Raw genomic sequence first — 14,841 nt, 5'->3', positions numbered from 1 at the left:
GAGAGAGATTAGGTCAGTGTTTCTCAACCTTGGCAACTCTAAGATGTGTGGACTTCAACTCCCAGAATTCCCCAGCCAGCATAGAGTTGAAGTCCACACATCTGAAAGTTGTCAAGGTTGAGAAACACTGGATTATTTTATCTATCTATCTATCTATCTATCTATCTATCTATCATCTATCTATCTATCTATCATCTATCTATCTATCTATCTATCTATCTATCTATCTATCTATCTATCTATCATCTATCAAATTTCATCACCACTCATCTCCCTCAAGAGAGGGACTCTGGGTGGTTTACAATAAAGCTAAAAAAGATTAAAATACAATAAAAACAAGATATGTTACACAAAAATATAAATATAAAATATAAAATAACATCCAAGATGGTAATATTAAGAGTTATGATTTAGATTCATAAATACACAAACAAATAGATAGATGATAGATGGATAGATAGATGGATAGATAGATATAAAGGATAGATAGATATGAAATATGATGGGTTTGGGTGTGGGCCAGGATGAGGCCAGAGAAACCTTCCCATTTTTTACTCTGATTTCTAGTGGGTAACGCTCTTTGTGAGGCCATTTCTGTACTAGGAATTTTGGGCATCTTATTATATTTCACAGAGAGCCAGTTTGGTGTAGTGGTTAGTGCCAGACTAGAAACTGGGAGACCGTGAGTTCTAGTCATGCCAGTCGCTGTCCCTCAGTTCTAAGAAGGAGGAGGCCAGGGCAAACCACTTCTGAAAACGCTGCCAAGAAAACTGCAGGGCCTTGTCCAGGCGGTCACTGGGACTCAGTACTGAAAAAGCAAAAAAGTCAGCAGTCACAGCAACGGCCTGAGAGTGCCATCCATGGCTGGTATTGAAAGCAGCTGTGACTGTGAAGACCTGGACAGATGATGGGCTGCTGACGTGTTTCAATAGGATCTAACGCACTCCAAGGAGGCGTGGGTGATGGACCCAGATGAAGGCAGGAAGAGGACAAGTGGATAAATCCATATGCTATGAAGAGGTTTCTTCCAGGTTGGCTTTGAAAGCAACACAAAGATTCTTGTGGCAACGTAAAGGTGGCTGTAGGTCTTATTGCTCACCGATCACTCCAGGAGATCTCAGAGCCCTGTGGGAGGAGCCTTACACAGATAAGGAGCAATGAAGATGGAGGAAGAACTGGGAAGCAGAGGGGTGGGAGACAGCAGTCTCCACAGGAGGCCTTCTCTAAGGGCCATGCCCCAAACAGCCTTGGCATTCAGCTGCATCCTTTCCTCCTGGGTGGAAGGGTTCTTTCTCAGCCTCCCTGCCCCAGATCCTTGGGTAGACAGGCAGACGAGGCAATGGTGGGTCTTGCCCTGTCCCCAGGGATCCTGCCCCAAAGTGCCGCTTTCCTCCTGCAGAGGGAGACCCTGATCTGCAAGAAGCATCCTTGGTGGGTGGGACTTCTGGATGCTCAGACCCTTGTGTTAGCAGCTGAAGGGAGCTGCCCAGGGCCCAAAGTTTGCTCAGACCTCTGCATGGAAGCCACAAAGGCCCGGCAATCCCACAGCTTCTGGAGTCTTTAAGAAGGGAGGGGGACACGAAAGGAAGAGGCAGTTTTGTGGTGTCCCACTTACGGCTGTTCCAACTGGCTGCTGCCCAGAGGACCACAAAGCCACAGCCTTTGACAGACCAAGGTTCTCCCAGTGGCTGCGAAAGGGAATGTCTGGGCTGGATGCTACCGCTGAGACCAGCTGGGTGGGAACCAGAAATTGCCTGTAGTTTGCCTTGGCAAAGGTTCACCAGCTCTTCCATCTCCCTGGGCAGTGCCACCCTCCTTTGCTTATCCTTGAGCTCAGATTCATTATGGCCTTCAGGGTATACCCAGCCTTCGGGCTGCTGTGCCTCTTCAACCCTGTTTTTCCCACTTGTTTGTCTTTCTCCCTGCAGCACTTGTGACCCCTCAGATCCCACTGGAAAATGGTGTTCCAGAAATCGCCCGATGGCGGATGGGGCTGGGTGATTGTCCTGGGCTCCTTCTTCACCCAGTTCCTGTGCTATGGGTCACCCTTGGCCGTCGGGGTGCTCTACGTAGAATGGCTGGATCTCTTCAGAGAGGGAAAAGGAAAGACCGCGTGGGTCGGATCCCTGGCGAGTGGGGTTGGGCTGCTTGCCAGTAAGTCTTCAGTAGAAAGAAAAAAGTTCAGTGTGTCTAACCCTTGCATTTATTTATGAAACCTTTCCGTTGCTTTAAAGAAATAAATTCCCCTGAAGAAAGGGGTTCCTAGCATCTCTTCGAATAAGAAGATCAATTCCAGCAATGACATTTCACTGTCCAGTGATGTAAAGCTGCAAACCAGCAACTTCATTACAAGGAATTTAAGAGTAATCATTTACTTGCCATCAGCCTCCATTGGCCTGGCCTCTTCCCATCAGAGAAGGACCCATGCCATTGTTTTTGCTTGGTATGAGCCATATAATGTCTGAAGCAGTGATTTTTTGCTAAAGGCAGCAGTCCTTTTTCTGTGGTTAGAATTGAAACACAAGTATGTATTTCTGTTCTAATCCTAGAAGTGGCTACTGTGTCTCGGCAAGTCTCTAACTTTACATATTAAAAGATGCAAGAAATAGGGAATTTCTAGAACTGCAATATTTGCACACACGTTGTCTTTGGTGTACTGAAAATTGAAGGCCAGAATTTCACAAATTAGATAGTTCAGTTCTGTGTATTCACCACAAGCGGAATAAACTGTGCTGATTTCAGAAAGAATTAAAATAGAAGTTGCCATTCACAGTGTTAGCCTTTATGAGCTGTTGGGTCTCCAGTATGTCTGTGTCAATCTGGCTCAGTTCAGTGGAAGGACAAAGAGCGATAAAATGTAAAAATATCCAACACAGCCTAAGAAAAGAGAATCCACTTTTGCCTCCAAAATCTTTCCCTAAAATTCTGTAGGTCAGACATTTGTATGGGGTTTGGGGGGGCCCAGCGATTAATATGGGATTCTCGTTCTCTATTGCTTTTAAATATTATTTTAATTTTAGTAGACCACGTTGTCATTTTGTTTTATAAAGATGATGATGGCCATGATGATAATAAGGCATTTATTTATGCCAGGCCTAAGTACATGTGTGAGAAACTGTGAAGGAGAATGTTTTAAAAACTTTGCAGTCTAAAAAATACAGATACAGATTACCAGAGAAGCTATAATTGCTTTCTATTTGTGGAATATAGCTTAGTTATAAGAGACTAAATAAAATATTTGGCAGAAATGTATCTATATGCAAATTTCCTTAATGCAGGGTAGGGTTGATAAGGGATCATTTTTGACAGTGCACACTGGAGGTGATAATAATGTCTCTGGTATTTTTGAGCACGCCCTGCGCAGACACCCTGTATCTAAAATAATGATTTTGAACTCTGTGGATTTTATAATTGTAATACTATGACTTTGCATACCTTAAAGGTGTTAAAAATACAAAGGCTTTTGTACAATTGTCTGAGTCACAGCAGAGGAGATGGTCGTTGGCCCTTCTCTAACTGCTCTGTGGTAAAAATAGAATTAAAATTGGAAATGTGAATGCACTTGAAGTCTCCAAGTTTGGCAGGGCTGCATTTGCAAAACTAAGTGCAAGCAAGGAAGAATAGAAAAGGAGGAAGAAGGGTGAGGAATGGAAAATAAACCATCCCCACGAGCCTGGCAGGGATAATGTGTGAATCTCAAAAGAAAACCAGCTTTTGTAGCTTAGAAAAATGCTGGGGGAGGAAGGAAGCTGCCTCTGACTCCTTGGGGGAAGTCTTCTGCTTTGGGAAGGCCGTTGAGGCTGGGCATCGGGGTTTCAAGTTCTGTAATGGCATGCGGGAAAGGTCTTGAGAAACGGGGCAAAGGGAGAAGGGTCAGATAAGAGGGAGCATAGCCCACAGCTGGATAGTGAGCAGGACAAGAGGCTCAGAAGGGACCCTCCCTAATTTCTCAGGCTGTAAAGGAGACGGGGTAGGGGGGCGAATTGCACTTCCAGACTTGCAAGATTGATGTCAGCCCTCCCAGGTAGACCGGACAGGAAACACGACCAGATGAGCTAGTTCTACTTTACTGTAAGGCTGCAGTAACAGAATCTTCAAGTCTGAACGTACAGATCTCCCACAGTCTCTTTTATTGCCTGAGAAGTAAGGGAGGGTCCCTTCTGAGCCCCTTTCTCCACCCTGTGGGCTATGCCCTCTCTTACCTGATGTTCCCTAGGCAGCATCTCTTCCCCCCATCTCCCAAGGCCATTCCCACATTCCATTCCAAGTTCCAAAGAGCAGCTTCCCCTGGGAGGGCCCTGAGGTCCTAGAGGTTGTGTTTCTGAGTCTCAAGCCATTGTGTAGTTGGGCTGCTCTCAAGCTACCAGGGTAGGAGCCAGGCTGGCTGGGGGCGTCAGATGGATTGCTAAGGGCAAGCCTGGCCATCAGGAGGCTCCCTTGCTATTTGAGGCAGTGGAGAAGGCCAGGTTGAAATGTTTATCACCCTCATGGATAAAGAAACAAGAGCTTGCCTTTGAAAAGACTGGCTGGCTTTCAGGGTCAGGCAGGCATCATGTTTAAGCTTTAGCAGTGGCAGGAAAGAAGTTGCCTGTGGTCCTCTCTGTGGCAGCTGAGGCTGAGGGGGAACATCAAAACCTGAACCAGGAAATTCCACCACAAGACACCCACTGAACTTTGAAGCTGGGCGTGGTTTAACATTCCAGTGAAAAACTAGATTCTCCCCCCCCCCCCATATTGCAGCTAGTCCATTCCTGGTAAATAGAGCCTCATTCACTTGAGTTACACCACAGAAATTAGATGATCTGAAGACATGGTTGAGGGAATTTGGCTGTGCAATATGGCATGAAAATTCAAACAGACCCAGCAATATCAGTTATAAATGAACTGATTTTATTGTTCACTTGGAAATCGAACAATTGCTACTACTTTAAATTTCCTGAAAACCCCTTCTAGTGTGTTTAGTTTTAACTTTTTCAACTATGCAGCCAACAATCCTGCTGGCTGGGAATTGTGGGGATGGTTGCAGTGCTGGGATATAAGCCTAAAATCTGCTTAGGGCTGACTGCTGATGGGGTTGCACAAAACTTTTCTAGGAATGAAAAATCCGAAAACCTGCTTATTTCAAACAGTGGTTTCAGTGTCACGCTAAGAAACTCACCTTCTTCACGCTGTGTACCTATGGTTGCGTAGCAAATTAGGCATGCTAACGCTCCCATAAGTTGGGATATACTTGTGTCCTGAAGTTTCCCTCTCCTGTCTCTGTGGCAGACCACAGCTGGAATGGAGGGGAAGAACTTGCCCACATCCTAACATTAGTAAGTCCCCCTGGACCTTTTTGAGAAGGAACAAGGGGAGTATAACGCTTTTAGCAATAGTTGCAAGTTGTAGCCTAACTTTTCATTTGCGCTCAAAATTGCCTATTATCCTGGTGGCTATGTAACAAATGCCTGGGACAGAATTACAGAAGACTCTAAAGGTAGAGGCAGATTATAGATTTTCTCCTATTCCAAGTGGCATGAGAAGCAAGGCTGTCCATGACTGCTGACGTTGGAAAACAAATCTTTCAGGTTTCTTCATGTTTCCCAAACCTGGCAAGTCCATGGACGATGAGGCAAAGGCAGCCCAGCAACTGCAGTGCCAGGGAAGCTCAAGGGAGGTCCTTGCTTGGCTAAAAACTGAGTCCTTCATCCAGCCCACCCCTTCTGCCCTTTATCCCCTCGCCTGACCCTGTGACTGCTCGAAAGACCCACGCCCAGGCCCGAAGGCTGCCCTTCCTCAGCTTCTCTGGCTTGTGCTTCCCAAGCTGATGGGCCCTGTAGGGCACTGGTACGCCACTGGGGCTCTTGCCCACCTCTCCTGGCACCCACTCCATTTCCTGCCCCACCTGACTTCATCACGGTATGATCCTTTCATGGGAAAGCAAAATCTCTGAGGAATGGAACAAAACAAGGACAAATTTGTCTTAATGCCCCAGATTCGTATCATGAAATGGTGGGCTGGGGGAAAGGCCCCTGAAGTGGCTTATTCTGAAAATCCCTGGTTTGCTGGGAACGCTATAAATCACGGCATCAGCTTTGTAGAGGGCAGGCTGTGGGAAGCGGCTGTAGAGAGTGCGGCTCACCGAAGGAGAAGGTGACGGCTTGGAGAGTTCTTGAAATAGGAAAGTCTGTCAGTTGTTGACTGAAACTGAAGAAGGTGGTGAGAGCGGGGAAGCTTGTCCAGCCCTCCGGTCCTTGGGCCGAGTCATGAACTGCCCCGTTGCTGGCACAGAAATGCAAAGGGATGCTTAGTGGCTCTCTATTTAACGGATTACCTTCAATCTTGAGTTAGCTTAAATTAAAATTGCATGCATGACTGAAAACTGAAACTTCTAAGAGGCTTAGAATTGGGCCCTGGTTCCCTGCCCTCATTCTTAGTCTACCATGAGTTCTATGGCTGGGTTTCCTTGAAATAGCATCCACCTCCCTAGTTCTGTTTAAGACAATTCTGGCTGATTTAACCTTCTCTCCCAAAGGTCACGCAAAGCAGTCAGGAAGGATAATGATGGTAGAAAAACGTGAACAAGTTTAAAAAGTAGTAGGAAAAGAGAGCAAAAAGAAGCAAAATCAAATGTTTGTGTAAAAAGAAGGACTTCACATACCTCATGAAGAATTCTGGAAGAACTGCCTTGGTAAATGGTGTTGCATCCCTCCTTCTCTTTATCAAGAAAAGGCTGCTCCAGATGTGAATAAGACTGAACCGTATCCTTTTAGTTGAAGCAGCTTTTCTTCATCCGCATCGTGGGCTGTGTGGGCTCACAGAACCAAGAAAAGCCAATGAAGGGTGCTGGGGTTTGACAGCAGCAGATGGGGAGGTGGTTTTCAGCACCGTCGTAATTTCAAACAGTCATTAAACAAATGGTCATAAGTTGAGGACTGCCTGTACACAGTTGTCTGAGAATTAGCCACAGTAAACCTCCTGAAACTCACTTCTGAGCAGACAGCCTTGCTGACCTGTGACAAAGGCTGGGAGGGGGAACTGCCTTGAAATGGTGCTGCCTTCTCTACCAAACTGGAATGTGGTTCTCAAAGGCATGGGTGGTAGAAATTTCTCTTTCCTGGTATAAAAATGATGAAATAAATATTTAAAAAAATCTTGAGCTGAAGCCCTTCTTTTGTTGGTCCTGTGCCTCAGCTGTTCTTTCAGAATTTAGAGAAGGTCAATGAATCTCTTGATCAATTCCTTCTTTTGACAACTTAAAATAAAATGGTTCCTGTGTTTTTCTCTGCACCTTCCCCCCGATCGTTCCCACGAAGGTCCCATCTGCAGCACCTGCATCTCTGCTTTCGGGGCACGGCCAGTCACCATCTTCAGTAGCTTTATGGTTGCAGGAGGGCTGATGATGAGCAGCTTTGCACCCAACATCTACTTCCTGTTTTGTTCCTATGGAATTATTGTTGGTAAGAAAGTTCTCAAAGTCCTCTCTGGCCCCACCAGGTGGCAGGACAAGCACCCTGCTCTGTAGCTAAAAGTGTCTTCTGGAAGATAGGATGGACCTTAGACTTGGACCCCAAATCTCCCCTGGGGGCTGAATTTCCACCAGGCTGGTGCGGGCTGGTCTCTTGCCCATCTTCAGAGAAACAGTGCGGGGGCAGCCGTGGGGCCTTGGTTCCCTGTGCCCTTTTGTTTGACTAATTAAATTAGCAACACTGTCAAGAATGGTGGGGGACTGATGACGTGCCACAAACTTTTCTATGCCTTTAGGACTCGGATGTGGCTTGCTGTACACGGCCACAGTCACGATCACGTGCCAGTATTTCGACAAACGTAGAGGCCTTGCGCTTGGACTGATTTCCACAGGTGCGTTGCTTTAGCTGATGTAGATCTCTGAGTTGAATGGATTTATGCAGTAATTTGATCCACTAAGATTATATCACCCAAACACCAAAAGTTGGTTTGCATTTATCAAAGTTAAACATTACTTCAGTTCTGAACAGTTTCAGGTTATTCCTCCACCTCCATGGCCTTGTCCCGAAGAGTCTCCTGGTGCCTTTGATGAGTCAGGTTTTGCTGGGATAGTGAAGAAAAAAGGAAGGGGGCCAGCCAGGAATGGGGGATCTAGTCTGGTTCTTGCCCCCCACTCCAGCCGCTGTGGAAATGCCAGTTTTGGAAACTAGGATTTTATGCAGTTTGTTCCCCTGTAGAAACCTTTTGAAATTATGGCTCTGCTATGCAGCTTTTTACATTATTCGGAGAGCGTTGGAGATTAATCTGTGGACAATGACACTCATGAAGAACATATGAATTCAGTCATACCACGGGGGGGGGGGGGGTCAAAAAGTCAAGAAGTCAGCCATCACAAGGTGATCAGAGCCCGCCCCTTTTCAAACTGACCTGAATTGAGTTCTGGATGAAACTCAGGCCAAGTTGCAAGGGTGGAACAGGCTGCACAAAGAGGTGGGGGGTCTCCTTCATGGGGTGAGTTGAAACAGAACTGGACAGCCATCAGTCTGGGATACCTTCATTTGGGTTCCTGAACTGAGCAGGGACGATAGGGCTCCATGGCCCTGCAGCCCATCCAGTGCATGATTCTGTTCCTCCCATCCCATTTCATAATTGGAGCCACCAGAGTAGGAGGCAGGAGCTCAGCAGATGGTTATATGACTCTACTGACGTGTCCCTCTCTTCTCCTTCCAGGGTCAAGCGTGGGCCTTTTCATATATGCTGCATTACAGAAAGAGCTGATAGAACTGTATGGGCTGGACGGGTGCCTGCTGATTGTTGGTGCGCTCTCTCTAAACATACTAGCCTGTGGCAGCCTGATGAGGCCTTTGCCGGTAGCCCAGAAGCCCGACCTCGAGAAGGTTCCAGATCAATACTTGATTTATAACGAAAAAGAAAAGCCCGCTTACGAAGAACACATAACCATACTTGAAAAGGCCTGGAGTGAAGGGAAGTGGGGCAATAAGGTGCCATGTAGTGACTGCAAAGTGGATGGCCTCGGAATTCATAGCCAGTTGCTCTCAGCGCCCCCCAGAGAGACCGGCAGCTACCGAAAGAAAGTCGCAGAACAAACTTACCTGTGCAAACAACTTGCCAAGAAGAAATGGGACCTGTATTTAAATTACTGGGAGGAAACGTTGGGTCTTTTTAAAAACAAAGTCTTTTCCGCACTTTTTATCGCCATCTTCCTCTTTGACATTGGCAGCTTCCCTCCTTCATTACTCATGGAGGACGTTGCGAGGAGCTCCAATATCATCGAAGAAGACTGTGTCGTCCCTCTGATTTCCATCATTGGCATTATGACGGCCGTCGGGAAGCTGGCCCTGGGGATCCTGGCAGACGTTGACTGGATCAATGCTTTGTATCTCTACGTCCTGACGTTAATCCTGATGGCCGTGGCGCTGGTATTGATTCCATTTGCACAAAGCTACAGGACCCTGGCAATTCTTTCTGGGGTTTTAGGTTTCCTGGCGGGAAACTGGTCGATTTTCCCCTACGTCACAACCAAGACCGTGGGGATCGAGAAACTGACCCACGCCTATGGCATATTGATGTTTTTTGCTGGACTTGGAAACAGTCTTGGACCACCAATTGTAGGTAAGTTGGCATTTCAGCCCCATGTCCTGCCTTCTTTTCAAAAATGCCCTCCATCTACACGACCTTTTAGTGGAGATGTAGAATTATTCAGCTGGAATGGAAAAGTAGAGCAGCAACCAGCATTTCTATCACTGGCTGAATATACTCTTGATTTGGGAACAAGACTTAGGACTCAATAAGTTGCTTTCGTTTCCAGTGCACATAACTGTACAGTAAAGCAATCACATTGATTCTGTTGGCCTTCCTGGGGGATATTTTCAAAAATTTGCCAACCTCCAAGCCTGAGGACTTTTGGAAGCAATCACATTATGGTACAAATGACCCAGATTGTGTTTACCATGGAGTAAGGTGCAGTTTATTGCAAAATGGGATAATCTGTAAAGGGAAGGGATAAAGCAATTGCTTGTAATTATCTACCTTTGCTGTCCACAGGTTGATGCTATCTTGGTGGGAAGGATCTTTTGGAGAGCAATATCAGGAGACTGTTTTAGATGTTGATGGTGGTCCAGATATTCATGGTTTGCCACTGTTTTCTCCTCTGGCACTCTCTGTAATTTAACAAGATCTCAAGCATCATGCAATCAGATCTGGGCAGCGAAAGAGAACTGTAGATGATCCCTAGAGGGCAATACAAAATTTAGCTTTTTCTGCATTTCTTTGCTGTCATCTGGTGATCATCTGGATTTCTGCAGCCAGGATCTGGGATCTCTGCACAAGAAGCTGCTCTGTTTTGAGCCAGACCTTTGCTTTATCTAGCAAATGCTAGATGCTGGCTGGCTGGCTTTCCCAGTCCTCATCTGTGCTCTTCAAGCATTGTCGCCTTCCCCAGCTTCAAAGATTATAACACGCCCTAAGTTCTTCTCACTATAATTAAGAATTCGTATACTGGTTTGTGTTCCGTACAATGCAATAAATAATTTCCAGCTCCACGATACAGCAGCCTCCAGGAGCAGAGCCATTGTCTGTAATTGTGGTTTGTCAATGGCTTGGGTTCAAAGCATTGGCTTCCTGAATTGGCAGCTCCCTGATCCATCATGCTCTGCTGTGACATTTTTATGGAAGAGGAGGCCTCCTTCTTCTTCAGCTGCCTTCACGCAAGGCAAGGAGAGGGTGTGAATCTGTTTTTTAAAACTGCTGTAGCAGCTCTTTGTGCTCTCTTCCAGGTTGGTGTTACGACTGGACCATGTCCTACGATGTAGCCTTCTACTTCAGTGGCCTGTGTGTCCTCTTCGGAGGGCTGCTTCTCCTGGTGGCCATGCTGCCCTGTTGGCGTGGAACAAGCACCAGCAACCAGCCCAGGCCCCACGCCCAAACATTTACCCCTGCAAAGCTGCCCCCAGAGTGTAAATGACAGTAGGGAATAGTGGCTGCTGTTTTTATACCGATACTTCTAGTAATTTTTCCATATATTTATAAAGTTGTTTTTTTTTTAAAAAAACTTTTTATACTTCTTTGAAATGCTTTGATCCAAAATATCAAGTTCTGGCCAGAGGGGAGAAGTTCCAACGGCAGAGCCTTCTGCTTTGCCATTGCTGAGAATTAGAAAAGTGTTGTTTGTGCGTAGGGACTGCGTTGCCGGATTGCAGCCGACCCACGGACTTCTAAGATGCACAGGGGGCCTCTGCTGTTTATGGGGAGCTCCTCTCGAAGGGCTTTCCAGCTCACTTCTCTGTTCAGAAGGCTGAAGTGTGCGGTGGAGAGTCGTGGCAAGTGGGCAGAGTGGTTGGATCTGGAGTCTCCTGTGACTTCCTTCTCTCACATCATATTGTGCTACAGTTTTGCTAAGTATTTTCTGGTGCAACAAATGTATTTTATACACATTTTCATGTAATCCTTGTGCTGAACTTTGGCCAAGTTGGCACTGGCTTCTCTCTTCAGGAATCTTAAGTGCTTGGTAGCGAGAGGCTTCCAAGACCAGCAGCTGCATCAACCTGAATGTCGTGAATCTGATCAAAGGCCCTCTTTTATCTGGGGAATCTTGTGGGTTGCCAAAAGGCAGATGTTGGTCTGATGATCTATGAAGTCAGCAGCATGACAAGAATGTAGCATTTAATACCAGTGAAGATGTTGGATTGCAAAAATGTTACTGCATCTTCCATCAGGGGCTGTTAAAAATTATTCAACTGAAATCTATAAAATCAAGGAATAAATACAATTTATTAAAGAAATCACCAACCATAGGACTGAAACACTGAATTTATTTATTTTACAAATGCAAGACAAGATTTGTCTAGGGAGCTTGCAATATTGCAATGTAGCAAAACCCCTAGATAAGAAAAGTTAAGCTCTTTAGTCCATTACATCAGAAGGAAAAATCCATCTCGAAAGTTTCCAAAGAACTTAACCCTTAAATATTTAAAAACAGTAGGGTTGCTGTTGGGGGCATCCAGCTATTGAATCCTCTACAGAAATAAATGGGGCTCCCATTGTAACATCCTGTAACTTGCTCGATTACATTTACTGATCGTATTCAGAATGAGCACATTGCTGTCAAATTAATTCTTATTGTAGGGGTAACATGGATGTTGCTGAGTAGGTAAAAGGAAAGCGATTTGATAAGGAAACGGTTTATTTCTTTAGGCGAGGAGTGTAATCAGAAAAACGATTCATTCTGAACATCTGTCCAGATTATGAAGTCAGATAGGGCCAGATTTCTCCACTCTCCATCACAAAAGCACTTTTACATGATTACTTGCTTTTCTCTGGCCCTGTTCCAGCTGTGCATTCATGCAAGTCAAAATTGTTGAGCCCTGTTAAAAAAGCAACAGTCAAAGGGCATTTTAACTCCAGTTATGTCTTCAGCTCTCCTCTCTCTGAAGAGCAACCAGTGATAATCTCTGGTTCTACAGACCTTGAAATGCTGAGAACCACAATATGGTGGCCCTTTTGGGAGGAAGGTCCTGTCAGCGGAATACCAGACTGCCCAGGCCATTGGCAGGGCTTCAGACACAAAGTTCAGTTTCAGATGTATCATAGTTGAGCCAGCAATCAACTCACCTGGACTGCCAGCATGAGAGTGGGACAGGCCAGGAGCTGAATCTGAACTGGTGTGTTGGCAGTTCCCAGTTTAGGTGATGGGATAGGAAGGAAGAAGAAGAATTCATCACACACACATGCACTCCCCAGGTATACATATCCTGCAAACAGCCCTGTCTTGCCTCTCAGTCTTCTCCAGAGCTGACTTTTTGCATCAGTTAAGGCAAAATCAGTCCTGGGGTTGGAGGGATCTCGATATGTCAAACGGTTGGGAGTCAATGCGTAGGGTGTGTAGGGCATGGCCTGCAAGTACTGCAAAGGTCCATGATGGCAATAGCCCTCCCCTAATAAGCTGGAGGACAGTGGTATGGGGTTCATTGGCCCCAAGGACTACCAGCCACCGAAAATCCCCCTCTTTGTCTGCCTGAGAAGACTTGGTTCCTCCACTCTGGAACCAGGGGTGTTGAGAATTAGAAAAACAGAAGAGACTCTGGCTTGGGGGAATAAGGTTGAATGACCTCCATTCTGGCTGGCTTTGGAAGCAGTGGATAATCCACCCCTTCCTTTGAGTTCTAACAACGTAAACTTGAAACACTCAACAATTTTGCAGCTGAAGTACTCATTTCTGGGGAAACCGTAAAACCTCATCCCATTTCATGTCTTTGGTGTCTCTGCTTCATGTACTTCTCCTGTTTCCACAACACACCAATTTACCTCCCCTCACTCCCAACAGATGCAAGTTAGCAAGTTGTGCTGTATTGTGGTTTGTTTTAACCATCCTTGAATTATCCAACACATTTTCAGCTACCAAAAAGCAATGATCAGAGAAATTCCTGATGATTCATCACTGCTTTGCGACTAGAAATGAGTAAAACGACCATTTTCTTTATTCCCCACTGCTTTTTGTTTTTAAATTTTTCATGACCCTTATACTTTTGTAGTTGTTTATTTTTGCAGGAAAGAGTTTCACTTTAGTTGAGCTCATCTTTCCGTTTTGCCATGAGCATAAACAGGCCCTCGCTTCACATTTCTTTCCACACCCTCTGCTCTCCTGCTGCCCAATCCAGTCCCCTGAAGGTTTCAGGCTATAAAGAGCATTATGTCATTATGGTTTGCTTTTTCTTCAGCCTTGCCATATTGCCAAATACTTTTGGAAGTTTGCCATGCGGGGGTGTGGCCTGCCTTTGCTTCCTGTAGAGTGAGGGAGCGGTCTAGAAGACCTTGTATTAGTTGGAGATCTTGAAAGTGTCCTTTAGAATTCAAAGCTCACCTGGAAATCCTACAGCCCACCTTCCTTTGGGCTCTCAGAGCAGAGAGATATATAGATGTTACATCATGTCATGCCTCCCCGTAGGGGGTTTTACATGATTTCTGTCCCCCAGCCCCTGGAGGAGAGGGATTTCTCTATATTTTACACACTGTATACCCTGGGTAAAGACAGGCTAAATCCCATCACTGGGAGGGGAAAATGGCTGATTTGGGGACAAATGGAAGAAAATTATGGACATCTCTAGCACAAACCATGATTAGCCACCACAGACTCCACATACTAATGGGTCAATATTTCCTGTAAATAGGGACTATATACAACTAACATGGTTTTGGGTCATGTACACTTTGCCTGATCAACCTATAGAATCCTGTCAGCTTTGGGGCTCACTGGGCCTCCACCTGAAGGTGCCTTGGCCTGGGACCAGCCTTCATGGCCAAGGAACTCAGGTTCCCCCATGCACTGACGAGAATAAGCCTCCTTTCCTCCTCCCAGAGATGACTCCAGTCTTGGAGTTCTTCCAGACTGGGGGTGGGCAGCACAGAGCAACATCCACTCCCTTCTCTTTGTCAAGCACTGGGCAGTTAGCGCCTTTTGCCCACCGAGGGCTGTGCTTCTGGAGAGGTTTCCTTTCCCTCACATAATGTCTAATAACCAAATGTAGTCTGTGGTTAGCTTACAATTGGTCAGAGACATGCATCAGTTTCCAGAGAGGCACACACAACGCACATAAAAAACTGGCAAAGTTTACATCATATCATCATGGCCTCCATCTTGACTTTTTGAGCCATGCACCTGACGGCTTATAATTCCCTAAACTTTGAAAATCTTGCTAAGCCAATCTTGGGCTCTAAAGGATTTCCTCTGACCCTGTCCATTCCCTTTATTTTAAAAAACAGATTTAAAAACTCACATTGCTCCTTTGCAGGGTGAAGACCCTGGCAAGGGCCTCATGATTCAGTTATTTCTTCTAACTGTGGTGTCTTTCTCATGCTCCATTTTGCCCTGGCATAGCT

General features: G+C 45.7%; 1 protein-coding gene across 1 annotated transcript; it reads left to right on the top strand.

Annotated features, from left to right (window-relative positions):
• The first annotated feature begins 1,792 nt into the window (after positions 1 to 1,792).
• Positions 1,793 to 11,005, top strand: SLC16A9 (solute carrier family 16 member 9). The gene is made up of 5 exons (XM_063307752.1): positions 1,793 to 2,154; positions 7,296 to 7,439; positions 7,744 to 7,839; positions 8,677 to 9,579; positions 10,743 to 11,005. The coding sequence occupies exons 1-5, from the start codon at positions 1,959 to 1,961 to the stop codon at positions 10,928 to 10,930; spliced, it is 1,527 nt and encodes a 508-aa protein (XP_063163822.1). The 5' UTR covers positions 1,793 to 1,958; the 3' UTR covers positions 10,931 to 11,005.
• The last annotated feature ends 3,836 nt before the right edge of the window (positions 11,006 to 14,841 follow it).

The sequence above is a fragment of the Candoia aspera genome, chromosome 6 (assembly GCF_035149785.1).
Source record: "Candoia aspera isolate rCanAsp1 chromosome 6, rCanAsp1.hap2, whole genome shotgun sequence".
Lineage (NCBI taxonomy): Eukaryota > Metazoa > Chordata > Lepidosauria > Squamata > Boidae > Candoia > Candoia aspera.
The sequence above is the reverse complement of the archived record's forward strand: the minus strand, read 5'-3'. Positions and strand labels throughout refer to the sequence as shown.

Bases quoted from the DNA above. Each gene is read 5' to 3' on its own strand.
- SLC16A9 (XM_063307752.1), top strand. From the start codon at position 1,959: ATGGTGTTCCAGAAATCGCCCGATGGCGGATGGGGCTGGGTGATTGTC. The intron at 7,840-8,676 runs GTGCGTTGCTTT...TTCTCCTTCCAG, and splicing joins GCTTGGACTGATTTCCACAG to GGTCAAGCGTGGGCCTTTTC. The intron at 9,580-10,742 runs GTAAGTTGGCAT...GCTCTCTTCCAG, and splicing joins TCTTGGACCACCAATTGTAG to GTTGGTGTTACGACTGGACC.